A 15,996-nucleotide genomic window follows, 5' to 3' on the forward strand; every position below is an offset into this window, starting at 1 on the left:
AAGGAAGATACACCCAGAAATAAGAGGACAGCATGCTACAGTTATAAACACGTTACATGTTGCAAAATCAATCAGGAACTGTTTCTTTCACATGGACCCACTTACCTTTTTTGGAGGAACATAGTTAGGATTTGTGGCTTTGGCTATTGACAGTTGTAATAAACGGGGTGAAGGATCAGAGATTTGATGAGAACTTCTTGTTAAGTAATCACTGTAGGGCCTATATACAAGTGGAACATGAAATATTATAATCATTGGAGGAAAAATAACTGCATTTTTTCATTGCTATAATCAACCTCTGATCAATTATATATATTGTTTCTATCTTAAAAACTTCTTTTCCCATAATCATAGTTGGGTTTTTTTTTAATATCAGATTGGTGTTTTCTAAAAATATTTGTACTATGAGCCACAGTAAGAAGTGCATTTTATACTGTGATACAGTATATGTAAATCTGTGTGTGTGTGTGTGTGTGTGTGTGTGTGTGTGTGTGTGTGCGTGTGTGTGGTGTATATCCAAAACAAAATTATCATGAAACAATGCTTTCCCTGAGTAAGGTATTCTGATTTTTTCACTTGAGCAGAACGGACTCTCCAGAGCCAAGCGTAGACAAGAGGCCCATGGAAGAGGGTAGGAAGGGCGGAGAGGCAGTGTGTGCTATATGGACTGGCAGGAGGGAGCCGGGGCGGTGGAGTGCAGCCCGCTGGGCAAGGCAGAGCCCTGGAGTCTGGCTTGCAAAAGCGGAGGGGCCAGACTCTGTGAGTTCTGACAGCCAGCGGGACTTAACATCTGGAATGTTAAAAGTCAACAGCTCTGCTCGGAGAGTGGGAGGGTGAGAGGACACTGGGAGAGAGAGTTGTTGAGCCCTGGAAGACATAGCTCAGCTCAGCCAGAGTCATCTCCCTCTCCCATCCCCCAGCAGAAATCCCAAAGGGAACCAGTTTCTGTCACCAAACTTGCTTGCACTGCACAAACACACAACGCTATGCTTCTGTGGATCCATCCCTCTGACGGGTCTGCCTCCCTCCTGGTGCTGCAGGGCCCCTCCCGCAGGGGACCAATGACAGCAAAGCAAGCTAAGCCTGCCCCTCCCACCCTGTGCACCCTGCGGATCCACCTTAGCTAATACTCCAGATCCCACCAAAGCAGCACCACAAGCCTGGTAGTGTGCAAGTAGCCCAGACAGGGGCCACACCACTCCACAGTGAGTCCTGCCCCTGGGAGAGGGTGAGATAAGGTACACACCAGTCTGACTGTGGCCCCAGCAGTGGGCTGGGGACAGACATCAGGTCTGACTGCAGCCCTGCCCACCAACACAAGTTACTCCAGACAGCACAGGGGAAGTGCCCTGCAGTTCCGCGCCACTCCAGGGACTACCCAAAATGATGAAATGGAAGAAATATCCTCAAAAGAAACTCCAGGAAGTAGTGACAGCTAACGAATTGGTCAAAAACGATTTAAGCCATATAACAGAACAAGAATTTAGAATAACAGTCATAAAATTAATTGCTGGGCTTGAAAAAAAGTATAGAGGACAGCAGAGAATCTATTGCTACAGAGATCAAGGGACTAAGAAACAGTCATGAGGAACTAAAAAATGCTATAAATGAGGTGCAAAATAAAATGGAGGTGACCACAGCTCAGATTAAAGAGGCAGAGGAGAGAATAGGTGAATTAGAAGATAAAATTATGGAAAAAGAGGAAGGTGAGAAAAAGAGAGATAAAAAAATCCAGGAGTATGAGGGGAGAATTAGAGAACTAAGTGATGCAATCAAACGGAACAATATCTGTATAATAGGAATTCCAGAAGAGAAAGAGAGAGAGAAAGGGGCTGAAGGTGTACTTGAACAAATAATAGTTGAGAACTTCCCTGATCTGGGGAAGGAAAAAGGCATTGAAATCCAAGAGGCACAGAGAACTCCCTTCAGGCATAGCTTGAATTTATCTTCTGTATGACACACATCATAGTGAAACTGGCAAAATACAAGGATAAAGGGAAAATCCTGAAAGCAGCTAGGATAAACACACTCTAACTTATAAAGGGAGACCCATAAGACTAGTGGCAGATCTATCTACTGAAACTTGGCAGGCCAGAAAGGAATGGCAGGAAATCTTCAATATGATGAACAGAAAAATATGCAGCTGAGAATTCTTTATCCAGCAAGTCTGCCATTCAGAATAGAAGGAGAGATAAAGGTCTTCCCAAACAAACAAAAACTGAAGGAATTCATCACCACTAAACCAGCCCTACAAGAGATCCTAAGGGGGATTCTGTGAGTGAAATGTTGCAAGGACCACAAAGTACCAGAGACATCACTACAAGCATGAAACCTACAGACATCACAATGACTCTAAACCCATATCTGTCTATAATAACACTGAATGTAAATGGACTAAATGCTCCAACCAAAAGACACAGGGTATCAGAATGAATAAAAACACAAGACCCATCTATTTGCTGTCTACAAGAGACTCATTTTAGACCTGAGGACATCTTCAGATTGAAAGTGAGGGGATGGAGAACTATCTATCATGCTACTGGAAGTCAAAAGAAAGCTGGAGTAGCCATACTTATATCAGACAAACTAGACTTTAAATTAAAAGCTGTAACAAGAGATGAAGAAGGGAGTTATATAATAATTACAGGGTCTATCCATCAGGAAGAGCTAACAATTATAAATGTCTATGCGCCCAAATATATAAAACAATTAATCACAAACATAAGCAACCTTATTGACAAGAATGTGGTAATTGCAGGGGACTTTAATACCAAGGATTAAAGCAATAAATACCCTATGGGCAATGGATAGCTCATCTAAACACAAAATCAATAAAGAAACAAGGGCCCTGAATGATACATTGGATCAGATGGACTTGACAGATATATTTAGAACTCTGTATCCCAAAGCAACAGAATATACTTTCTTCTTGAATGCACATGGAACATTCTCCAAAATAGATCACATACTGGATCACAAAACAACCTTTCATAAGTATAAAAGAATTGAGATCATACCATGAACACTTTCAGATCACAATGCTATGAAACTTGAAATCAACCACAGGAAAAAGTCTGGAAAACCTCTAAAAGCATGGAGGTTAAAGAGCATCCTACTAAAGAATGAATGGGTCAACCAGGCAATTAGAGAAGAAATTTAAAAATATATGGAAACAAGTGAAGATGAAAATACAACAATCCAAATGCTTTGGGATGCAGCGAATGCAGTCCTGAGAGGAAAATAAATTGCAATCCAGGTCTATCTCAAGAAACAAGCAAAATCCCAAATACAAAATCTAACAGCACACCTAAAGGAAATAGAATCAGAACAGCAAAGACACCCCAAACCCAGCAGAAGAAGAGAAATAATAAAGATCAGAGCAGAAATAAATAATATAGAATCTTAAAAAAACTGTAGACCAGATCAATGAAACCAAGAGTTGTTTTTTGAAGAAATAAACAAAATTGATAAACCTCTAGCCAGGCTTCTCAAAAAGAAAAGGGAGATGACCCAAATAGATAAAATCATGAATGAAATTGGATTTATTACAACCATTCCCTCAGAAATACAAGCAATTATCAGGGAATACTATGAAAGATTATATGCCAACAAACTGGACAACCTGGAAGAAATGGACAAATTCCTAAGCACCCACACACTTCCAAAACTGTTTAGGAAGAAATAGAAACCTTGAACAGACCCATAACCAGCAAAGAAATTGAATCAGTTATCAAAAATCTCCCAACGAATAAGAGTCCTGGACCAGATGGCTTCCCTGGGGAATTCTACCAGACATGTAAAGCAGAGATAATACCTATTCTTCTCAAGCTGTTTTAAAAAATAGAAAGGGAAGGAAAACTTCCAGACTCATTCTATGAAGCCAGCATTACTTTGATTCCTAAACCAGACAGAGACCCTGCAAAAAAAAAGAACTACAGGCCAATATCCCTGATGCATATGGATGCAAAAATTCTCAATAAGATACTAGCAAATCAAATTCAACAGCATATAAAAAGAATTATTCACCATGATCAAGTGGGATTCATTCCTGGGCTGCAGGGCTGGTTCAACATTCACAAATCAATCAATGTGATACATCACATTAATAAAAGAAAAGAACCATATGATCCTGTCAATAGACACAGAAAAAGCATTTGGCAAAATACAGCATCCTTTCTTAATAAAAACCCTCGAGAAAGTCAGGATAGAAGGAACATACTTAAACATCATAAAAGCCATTTATGAAAAGCCCACAGCTAATATCATCCTCAATGGAGAAAAACTGAGAGCTTTCCCCCTGAGATTAGGAACACGACAGGTATGTCCACTCTCACCGCTGTTGTTTAACATAGTGTTGGAAGTTCTAGCATCTGCAATCAGACAACAAAAGGAAATCAGAGGCATCAAAATTGGCAAAGATGAAGTCAAGCTTTCACTTTTTGCAGATGACGTGATATTATACATGGAAAATCCGATAGACTCCACCAAAAGTCTGCTAGAACTGATACATGAATTCAGCAAAGTCGCAGGATACAAAATCAATGTACAGAAATCAGTTGCATTCTTATACACTAACAATGAAGCAACAGAAAGACAAATAAAGAAACTGATCCCATTCACAATTGCACCAAGAAGCATAAAATACCTAGGAATAAATCTAACCAAAGATGTAAAAGATCTGTATGTTGAAAACTACAGAAAGCTTATGAAGGAAATTGAAGAAGATATAAAGAAATGGAAAAACATTCTGTGGTCATGGGTTGGAAGAATAAATATGTTTAAAATGTCAATACTACCCAAAGCTATCTACACATTCAATGCAATCCCAATCAAAATTGCACCAGCATTCTTCTCTAAGCTAGAACAAGCAATCCTAAAATTTGTATGGAACCACAAAAGACCCTGAATAGCCAAAGTAATTTTGAAGAAGACCAAAGCGGGAGGCATCACAATCCCAGACTTTGGCCTCTACTACAAAGCTGTCATCATCAAGACAGCATAGTATTGGCACAAAAACAGACACATAGACCAACGGAATAGAATAGAAACCCCAGAATTAGACCCAAAAAGTATGGCCAACTAATCTTTGACAAAGCAGGAAAGAACATCCAGTGGAAAAAGACAGTCTCTTTAACAAATGGTGCTGGGAGAACTGGACAGCAACATGCAGAAGAATGAAACTAGACCACTTTCATACACCATTCACAAAAATAAACTCAAAATGGATAAAAGACCTGAATGTGAGACAGGAAACCATCAAAACACTAGAGGAGAAAGCAGGAAAAGACCTGACCTCAGCCGCAGCAATTTCTTAAACTTGACATATCCCCAGAGGCAAGGGAATTTAAAAGCAAAAATGAACTATTGGGACCTCATGAAGAGAAAAAGCTTCTGTACCACAAAGGAAACAATCAACAAAACTAAAAGGCAACCAACGGAATGGGAAAAGATATTTGCAAATAACATATCGGACAAAGGGCTAGTATCCAAAATCTATTAAGAGCTCACCAAACTCCACACCCGAAAAACAAATAATCCAGTGAAGAAATGGGCAGAAAACATGAATAGACACTTCTCTAAAGAAGACATCCAGATGGTCAACAGGCACATGAAAAGATGCTCAACGTTGCTCCTCATCAGGGAAATACAAATCAAAACCACACTCAGATATCACCTCACGCCAGTCAGAGTGGCCAAAATGAACAAATCAGGAGACTATAGATGCTGGAGAGGATGTGGAGAAACGGGAACCCTCTTGCACTGTTGGTGGGAATGCAAACTGGTGCAGCCACTCTGGAAAACAGTGTGGAGGTTCCTCAAAAAATTAAAAAATAGATCTACCCTATGACCCAGCAATAGCACTGCTAGGAATTTACCTAAGGGATACAGGAGTGCTGATGCATAGGGGCACTTGTACCCCAATGTTTACAGCAGCACTTGCAACAATAGCCAAATTATGGAAAGAGCCTAAATGTCCATCAACTGATGAATGGATAAAGAAATTGTGTTTATATACACAATGAATACTATGTGGCAATGAGAAAGAATGAAATATGGCCCTTTGTAGCAACGTGGATGGAACTGGAGAGTGTGATGCTAAGTGAAATAAGTCATACAGAGAAAGACAGATGCCATATGTTTTCACTCCTATGTGGATCCTGAGAAACTTAACAGAAGACCATGGGGGAGGGGTAGAAAAAAAATGGTTAGAGAGGGAGGGAGCCAAACCATATGAGACTCTTAAAAACTGAGAACAAACTGAGGGTTGATGGGGGGTTAGAGGGGAGGGGGGGTGGGTGATGAGTATTGAGGAGGGCACCTGTTGGAATGAGCACTGGGTGTTGTATGGAAACCAATTTGACAATAAATATCATATTAAAACAAAAAATAGGGGTGCCTGGGTGGCTCAGTCGGTTAAGCGTCCAACTTCAGCTCAGGTCATGATCTCACAGTTTGTGAGTTCAAGTCCTGTGTCGGGCTCTGTGCTGACAGCTCAGAGCCTGGAGCCTGCTTTGGATTCTGTGCCTCCCTCTGTCTCTGCCCCTCCCCTGCTCATGCTCTGTCTCTCTCTGCCTCAAAAATAAATAAAACATTTTAAAAAATAATAATAAAGATAAAGCAATCAATAAATTAATTAATTAATTTAAAAAAATAAAAAACACTTCACTTCCTACCAAAACCTTATATTAAATCCCTGAGATAAAAATTCCAGTCACTATCAGGGGCCCCTCTGTGATGGCCAGTCTCTTCTGCAGTGCAGTTTGAAACTGCTGGGTATAATACCCAGCAACTTGACCAGTTTTCATAGGCTGTTCCCCAAATATTCCTTTCCTAGTACAAAAACTTACCAACCAACAAAACTACAAACCTAATATGAAAACAGTTTTCCACAAATAAATATATGATTACCCTCTAGAGGTAGTCTGTTAGATTTCAAAATTGATATAAAATTAGCATACCATAGAATTTACCTTTTTAAAATGTACAATTTAGTGGTGTCTAGCATATTCACAAAATTGTGTGACTACTGTCACTATCTAAATTCAGAATGTTTTGGGGCGCCTGGGTGGCTCAGTCAGTTAAGTGTCCAACTTTGGCTTAGGTCATGATCTCATGGTCTGTGGGTTCGAGCCCCGTGTCAGGCTCTGTGCTGACAGCTCAGAACCTGGAGCCTGCTTCTGATTCTGTGTCTCCCTCTCTCTCTGACCCTCCCCCCATTCATGCTCTGTCTCTCTCTGTCTCAAAAATAAATAAACGTTAAAAAAAATTTTTTTAATTCAGAATGTTTTCATCACTCCAAAGAGAAACCCCATACTGATTAACAGTTCCTCTCCATTACTTCATTTCCCTCCCCCACCCCCAACCACTAATCTACTTTCTGTCTATGGATTTGCCTATTCTGGACATTTCAAATAAGTGGAATCATACAAATATGCAGCCTTTTGTATCTGGCTTCCTTCACTTGGCCTATTTTCAAGATTCATGTATCAGTATAACATTCCTTTTTATGGCTGAATAATATTCCGTTGTATGGATTTGTCACATTTTGTTTATCCATTCATCCATGGTGAACATTTGAGTTGTTTCCACTTTTTTTGCTTTTATGAAATGCTGCTATGAATATTCATGTACAAGTTTCTGTGTGAACATTTGCTTTCAATTCCCTTGGGGACATGCCTAGGAGTAGAATGCTGATCATATGATAACTTTATTTTTTTTTTACTGATTTTTTTAATGTTTATTTACTTATTCTGAGAGAGAGAGAGCATGCATGAGCAAGGGAGGGGCAGAGAAAGAGAGAGAGAATCCCAAGCAGGCTCCATGCTGTGAATGCAGAGCTCAATGTGTGGGGTTCAATCTCACAAACTCCGAGATCATGACATGAGCTGAAACCAAGAGCTGGGCACTTAAACAACTAAGCCACCCAGATGCCCCTGATAACTCTATTTTTTAACTTTTGAGGAACTAGAAAGTGGCTTTCCACATAAGCTGCACCATTTTACATTACCACCAGCAATGTATAAGGGTTTCGATTTCTCCATATCCTCACCAATACATATTATTTCCTATTAGTTATTATTATTGCCATTCTAGGTGTGAAGTGGTGTCTTTGTGGTTTAATGTGTATTTCCAAGATGATTAATGATATTTAGTATCTTTTCATGTGTTTCCTGTTCACCTGTATGTCTTCTTTAGAGAAATGTCTATTCAAATCCTTTGCTCCTTTTCTAAATTGTGTTGTCTTTTTTGCACTGTTCTAAATATTTTATATATATATGTATATATATTCTGAATACAACTCTTTTATCAGATATATGACTTGCAAATATTTTCTCCCAATTGGTGGGTTTACTTTTTACTTTCTTGATGATATCCTTTGATATACAAAAGCTTTCACTTTTGATGAAATCCAATTTATTATTTTTTGTCACATGTTTTTGTTGTCATAACTGAGAAACAATTGCCTAGGTCACAGATATTTATGTCTATTTTTTCTAAGAGTTTTATAGTTTTATCTCTTAGATTTAGGTCTGTGATCCATTTTAAATTAATTTTTGTGTATGGTGTGAAGTAGGGGTTCAACTTCATATGGATATCCTGTTATCCCAGCATTATTTGTTTAAAAGACTATTCTTCCCCAATTAAATTGTCTTGGCATGCTTGTGAAAAATCAATTGATGAGTGGCACTTGGGTGGTTCAGTTGGTTGAGTGTCCAACTTCAGCTCAGATCATGATCTCACAGTTCATGAGTTCAAGCCCTGCATAGGGCTCTCTTCTGTCAGCACAGAGCCTGCTTCAGATCCTCTGTCCCTCCCTCTCTCTCTGCCCCTCCCCCTCTCTCTGCCCCTCTCCCATTCGTTCTCTCTCACACACAAAATAAATAAATAAATAAACTTTAAAAAATCAATTGACCATAAATATAAGGGTTTATTTCTGGACTTTCAATTCTATTCTGTAGATCTATATGTCTATTGTTATGCCAGTAACACACTGTCTTGATTACTGTAGCTTTTAAATAAGTTTTCAAATAACTGTTATTTTTCAAGGTTTTTTTGTTGTTGTTGTTTTGTTTTGTTTTGCTATTCTGGGTCCTTTGCTTTTCTCTATGAATTTTAGATTGCATTGTCAATTTCTATCAAAAAAGGCAGCTGGAATCTCAATAGGGATTACAATATGTTGATCAATTTGGAAAAATGTACCATCATGACAAAATTAAGACTTCCAATTCATGAACAGGAAATGTCTTTCCATGTATTTAAGTCTAATTTCTTTCAACAATTTGAACTTCTCTTGTTAAGTATTTTGTTATTTTATTATTTTTCACTGTAGTAAAATACATATAACATAAAATTTACCATCTTAACCATTCTTAAGTATATGCTACAGTAATGTTAAATGCATTAACATTGTTGTGCAACCAATCTTCAGAACTCTTTTCATCTTGTATAACTCTATACCAATTAAACAACTAATCCCCCCCGCCCCAGCTTAGTCCCTGCCAACCACCATCCTACTTTCTTTCTTTACAAATTTGACTACAGTTGGTACCACTTATAAGTGGAATCATACAGTGTCCTTTTGTGGATGACTTATTTCATTTAGCATAATGTCTTCAAGGTCCATTCATATTGGAGCATGTATCAGAATTTCCTTCCTTTTTAAGGCTGAGTACTATTGCATTACATGTATTATTTTGTTCTGTTTGGTGCTACTACAAATAGAATTGTTTTCCTACTTTCATTTTCAGATTGGTTAATTGCTAATGGAAATACAATTGTTTTTGTATATTGCTCTTGGACTCTGTGCCTTCCTGAACTCATTTATTAGTTCCCATAGTTTTAATATGGATTCCTTAAGATTTTCTAATCATGTGAACTATGAGTAGAGAAAGTAGTTTTACTTTTTCCTTTCCAACCTGAATGCTTTTTACTGCTTTTTCTTGCCTAATGGCACCCTGACTAGAACCTCCAATATGATGTTCAACAGAAGTAGTGAGAGTTGACATCCTTGTCTTAGTCCTGATCTTAGGGGGAAAGCATTCAGTCTTTTACCATTAATTATTATGTTAGCAGTGGGGTTTTTTTTTTTTACAGATGTTCTTTATCAGCTTGAGGAAGTCCCCTTCTATACCTAGTTTCTTAAGTATTTTTATAGTGTGTTGAATTTTGTCAAATGATTTTTCTGAGTCTATTGAAATGATCATGTGGTTTTGGTTTTCTTATTCTGTTAATTTGATGTATTATATTGATTATAGTAAATTGAATCCAACATATTCTTGCATTCCTGGACAAATTCAACTTGGTCATGAGGGTTTGTTAATTTTATTTCATTTTTTTTTCTTTCTTTTCCTCAGATAATCTCAATTAACCTATCTAAGTTTGCTGGCTCTTTCTTCTGACTGTTCAAGTCTGCTGTTGAGCCCCTCTAGTTAATTGCTAAAATACATGTCCCAAAGTTCAAGCTCATGTAATACATTTATTGGCGAGCCTGGTGTGTCTCCATTAAACACTTGCTTTTTTTCCTCCTCACACAATTCTAACAAGCTTAGTTATCTGTTTCTAATGCATAGAATCAAAAAAAGAGGCTAGTCAAAATTATGCAAGCAGGGGTTCCTGGGTGTCTCAGTAGGTTAAGCATCCAACTCTTGACTTTGGCTCAGGTCAAGATCCCAGGGTCATGGGATCAAGTGCTGCATCAGGCTCTATGCTGAGTGTGGAGTCTACTTAAGATTCTCTCCCTCAGTATTACTCGGCAGTCAAAAAGAATGAAATCTTGCCATTTGCAACTACATGGATGGAACTGGAGGGTATTATGCTAAGTGAAATCAGTCAGTCAGGGAAAGACAAAAATCATATGACTTCACTCATATGAGGACTTTAAGAGATAAAACAGATGAACATAAGGGAAAGGAAACAAAAAAAAATATAAAAACAGGGAGGGGGACAAAACAGAAGAGACTCATAAATATGGAGAACAAACCGGGGGTAACTGAGGGGTTGTGGGGGAGGATGGGCTAAATGGGTAAGGGGCACTAAGGAATCTACTCCTGAATTGTTGCACTATATGCTAACTAATTGGGATGTAAATTTAAGAAAATAAAAAAAAAACTAAAAAAAAAAAAAGATTCTCTCCCTCTCTCTCTCTCCCTCCCCCCTCTGCCCCTCTGCCCCTCTGCCCCTCTCCCCTGCTCATGCACACTCTCTCTCTCAAATTAAAAAAAAAATTATGGAAGCAGCCAAGTGTCCATCAATGGATGTGAGATATCCATGAATGAAGATGTGAGATATATATATATATACACACACACATATATACACACACACAATGGAATATTATTTGGCCATTAAAAAGAATGAAACCTTGTTATTTGCAACAACATGGATCCAGAGAGTATAATGCTAAGTGAAATAAGCCAGAGAAAGACAAATACCATATGATTTCACTCATGTATAGAATTTAAGAGACAAAACAAACAAACAGTAAAGGAAAAAAGAAAGAGAGAGAGAGAGATAAACCAAAAACAAAAAAATACAAAACAAAACAAAAAAACAGGCTTTTAACTATACAGAATAAACAGATGGTTACCAGTAGGGAGGTAGGTGGGTGGGTGAAATAGGTGATGGGGATTAAGAGTACATTTATTATGATGAGCACTGAGTAATGCATAAAACTATTGAATCACTATATTATACACCTGAAAATAATATAACACTGTATGTTAACTACACTGGAATTAAAATTAAATTAAATTTTTAAAAAGAGGCTAGTTAGAGACTATTCCCCTGTTAAAAAAAGAAATGACAGTAAAACTATAAGAAACAAATATCTAATAATCTAAAAGCAAGAAGTCAGACCACTTAGCCTAATAAAAAACTGTACTTCATATTTAAACAGTTTCTGGGAGGTTTTCAGTATTGAAGTACATACTTGATGTTCATAATAAAGATCTCAAGCCAATGAACAAAGGTTATATGTATGTTTAGTAGCAGAGACGTCTGCTTAGGAAAGTAGGGAAACAAACTTTTAAAAATAAAGCCAGTTTTAGCATTCAAGGGGGTTTCACTTATATGAAACATCAAATTCAGGTCTCTCAAAAAGTGGTGAAATATTAAAGTATTCCTCTGGATTATAAATATAGATATAGAAAAAATAAAAGTAAAAATAAATAAGTAAATATAGATATATAACTACAAATTATATATCTATTTTAACTAAATCTGCAGATTTTGTTGCACAAACTGATAAATAAGGAAATGAAATTTTGTAGGAGGAATTGGGCTTCTTTTGCTGGATTCTATGATGGAAAAAGACTCAAGTTACCCAGTTCAATCTCTCCCTGAAATGCAGGAATCTTCTAAAATTCATGTAAAGTCATCATTCCAGCTTATGCTTGAACACTTTCAGGGATTGTGGGAACGATGGCAGTTGACTTTTCCAGGTAAACATTTCCATTACTGGCTAGCTAGTCAGAAAGATTTTCCTACACTTAGCTGACACCTCCTGCTCTGTAAATTCCTTGTTCTACATCTAGTTTTAGGATCAACACAAAGTAATTTTACTTCTACCTCCTTTTCCTCATTCAGATGCTGACCCTTTAAATATTTGAACACAGCTATCACTGCTTCCTTGGTCTCTAAGCTACCCATGTCATTTCTCTTAACTATTTTTTAGGTAACATATTTCCAGAAGCCTCAAAATATCATGCAGCTCCTTCTGCATAGTTTCAAGTTTAATATCATTTTTTTTTAATTTTTAAAAATGTTTTTATTTATTTTTGGGTTTTTTTTGTTTTTTTTTTAATATGAAATTTATTGTCAAATTGGTTTCCATACAACACCCAGTGCTCATACCAACAGGTGCCCTCCTCAATACCCATCACCCACCCACCCCTCCCTCTCACCCCCCATAAACCCTCAGTTTGTTCTCAGTTTTTAGGAGTCTCTTATGTTTTGGCTACCTCCCTCTCTAACCATTTTTTTTCCTTCCCCTCCCCCATGGTCTTCTGTTAAGTTTCTTAGGATCCACACAGGAGTGAAAACATATGGAATCTGTCCTTCTCTGTATGACATTTCACTTAGCATAAGTATCATTTTCTTAAAGAATAACATCCATAAGTGGAAACATCCACCTACTATGTCTTGACTAAAGTAGTATAGGGTAGGACCATCACCTCCCTGTAACTGTACACTGTATATATTCCATTAATGCAACTTAGCATTTTTCCAAGAACCATATCACAATCTTAGCTGCCATATGGAAGTATCACCTAAGCTGTCTTTTACTTAATTTTTTTAAGTTTATTTTATTTATTTTGAGGGGGAGGGGCAGAGAGAGGGAGAGAGAGAGAATCCTAAGCAGGATCCACGCAAAGCCCGATATGCGGGGCTCGATCTCATGAACCGTGAGATCATGACTTGAGCAGAGATCAAGATGCTTAACTGACTGAACCACCCAGGTGCCCAAAAATTGTCTTTTAAAGAGAAGGAGAGGGGCAACTGGGTGGGTCATTTGGTTGAGCATCTGACTTCGGCCCAGGTCATGATCTCGCAGTTTGTGGGTTTGAGCCCCACATTGAGCTCTATGCTGACAGCTCAGAGCCTGGAGCTTGCTTCAGATTCTGTGTCTCCCTCTCTCTCTGCCCCTTCCTTACTTGCGCTCTCTCTCTCTCTCTCTCTCTCTCTCTCTCTGTCTCTCAAAACAAAACAAAAACAAAAACATTAAAATAATTTTTAAAGACAAGCAGAAATTCATCATTCAAAGCAAAAGGAGCAACATTGAAAAGTCACAGAGGCATAAGAGAAACATCAAATTCTACAAAATGCAAAAACTTGTAATTTTTCATTTGCATATTTCCTTTTAACTGACTAATGATGCTAAGTTCAGTGCATAGTTCAACTTCACAATTTGAGTCCAATGTAATTACTGATGATAACCTTCTGATTACCTACAATTGCTGCAAATATTTGATCTATTTACCCTGATTCTTTGAACGTAAGTGGACTTCTAGTTCATAAAACCACATACACTAAAATAGATAAAATATTGTGAGATTTAACCAAATTAGGTTCGAATTTATAGAGATTGTCAAGGTACTTTACCTATTTAATAGATATTCTTTCTTGAATCTGTTGGGCAGTGCCAGCTTCTGGATCCTTTTGGACGGCTGGCTAAACAGTGCAGCAGAAGGGATCTCCCAGATTATAGACTCTCTACCACAGCTGTAGTAATATTGAGCCCTGAAAGTTGTAGAAGAGAAAAGAACTGAGTGAAGTGAATATGAATTAGACTTATCATAGTAATTTTTAACACTAACCTCCAGCTCTAGGCCTAGGAGCAAGTATGATAGTTTACCCCTTTACTGCTGAGCCATTTTCCACATAGGAAGAAATCAGAAATAGTTGCAGCCATCAAGTTTCAGCTGGCTTCTAATATCTTATTCCAAAACAGATTAATTTTCTGTAATAAATAAATTGCATCTTCTAAATTCTTTTTTTTAATGTTTGTTATTTATTTTAGAGAAAGAGATAGAGCATGAGGGGGAGAGGGGCAGACAGAGAGGGAGACACAGAATCCAAAGCAGGCTCCAGGCTCCGAGCTGTCATCACAGAGCCTGATGAGGGGCTTAAACCCACGAACTGTGAGATCATGACCTGAGTGAAAGTTGGACACCCAGGCGTCCCAAATTGCATCTTCTAAATAGACCAAAAATAGACTAGTGAGAGGAGGAAATTTACTACTTTTAAAACCAAATACTTTCTTAGTCTCTTATAGACAACCACTAGAGATTGGACAGATAGTAAGTGAAAGGAAAATAAAAGAATATATGAACAACTTTATGCCAACACATTTTAAAACTGAAAGATACACATTACCAATGCTCATTCAGAAAGATATAATCTTAATAGCCCTTGTCAAGAGTTTAACTAAGCCCCTCCATGGTACTCCTGCCTCAGCATCCATTTTGTTTGGCCAAGCAGCCTCTAGGGACCTTAAAATGATACAGGCCCCTCTCACAAGCACATGCCCTAGATAACAGTCCACAGAGGCATAAGTAAATATACATTCCTGATAGGACTTCAGCAACAGTCCTCGTCACCTGACCCTCAATGCCTTCCTTTTATGCATCCTTCAGATATGACTCCCAAGGAGCCTACCAACACCCTGCTCTTTTGGTTTGAATTGATGAATCTGGCCTTTGCCTGGGAAACCCAAAGCACTCCACCTGCAGGTTCTAATAAGACATGTGCCCCAGGTCCTGCCTCTCTCTGCCCTCTGTCCTAACCTGCCCATGTGACTCCTCGAGGCATGCTGGGTACTTCTTCTAGGATCTGTGAGTAGTAAGCTTCTTTATTTCAAATTCTGTTATGATCTGTTGTTGAACTGTGACCCCATGCTCCACTTAACAAGTGTTAATTTGACAAATTTATAACAGCCCTATAACTATTACGTGAATTGAATTTATAATTAAAAACCATCCTACTCAAAAACTCCAGACCCAGATGATTTCACTGTGGATTCTATGAAATACATAAACAAGAAATGCCAATTTTATATATTTTCCAATTGATTCTATGAAGACAGCATTACCAAAAATGAGTAAAGACATTATAAGAAACAACATTACCACAAAAGACACTGCAAGAAAAATACAGAATAATCCCCCTCATAAACATAGATGCAAAAATTCTGAAGTTTTATTGGAAGACAGACATGTTCAGTTTATATAAAATCTGTGGCTGCTTCCTACTACAGTAGTGGAGTTGGGTAGTTGAAACAGAGACTTTATGGTCAAATTTACTCTCTGCCCCCTTCCAGAAAAAGTTTGCTGACTTTTGACTAAAGTTGTATATCAAAAAGAGAAAAGTGGACACATCAATTATCTTGGAAACCAAACTTCAGGTAAATAATGGTATCTTCAACTTTTTCTTGTTACTTTAACCTCCCTCACTACTTGAGTCCATTCCCTCCCCTGCTCCAGAGTCTTCCCTCAAAGA

General features: G+C 37.9%; 1 protein-coding gene across 4 annotated transcripts in view; it reads right to left on the reverse strand.

The window, feature by feature from the left end:
- The window catches only part of THEGL (theg spermatid protein like), a 55,479-nt gene that overhangs the window by 10,832 nt on the left and 28,651 nt on the right, over positions 1–15,996 (reverse strand). For all 4 annotated transcript variants that reach the window (XM_019469171.2, XM_019469161.2, XM_019469145.2 and 1 more), the window contains 2 exons: positions 14,101–14,238; positions 106–220 (listed from right to left, as the gene is read on the reverse strand). In XM_019469171.2, the coding sequence (XP_019324716.2) occupies positions 106–220; positions 14,101–14,238 (253 nt within the window). The remainder of the gene's footprint in view (positions 1–105; positions 221–14,100; positions 14,239–15,996) is intronic.

Source organism: Panthera pardus, unplaced genomic scaffold, assembly GCF_024362965.1.
Source record: "Panthera pardus isolate Hobbes unplaced genomic scaffold, ASM2436296v1 HiC_scaffold_13, whole genome shotgun sequence".
Lineage (NCBI taxonomy): Eukaryota > Metazoa > Chordata > Mammalia > Carnivora > Felidae > Panthera > Panthera pardus.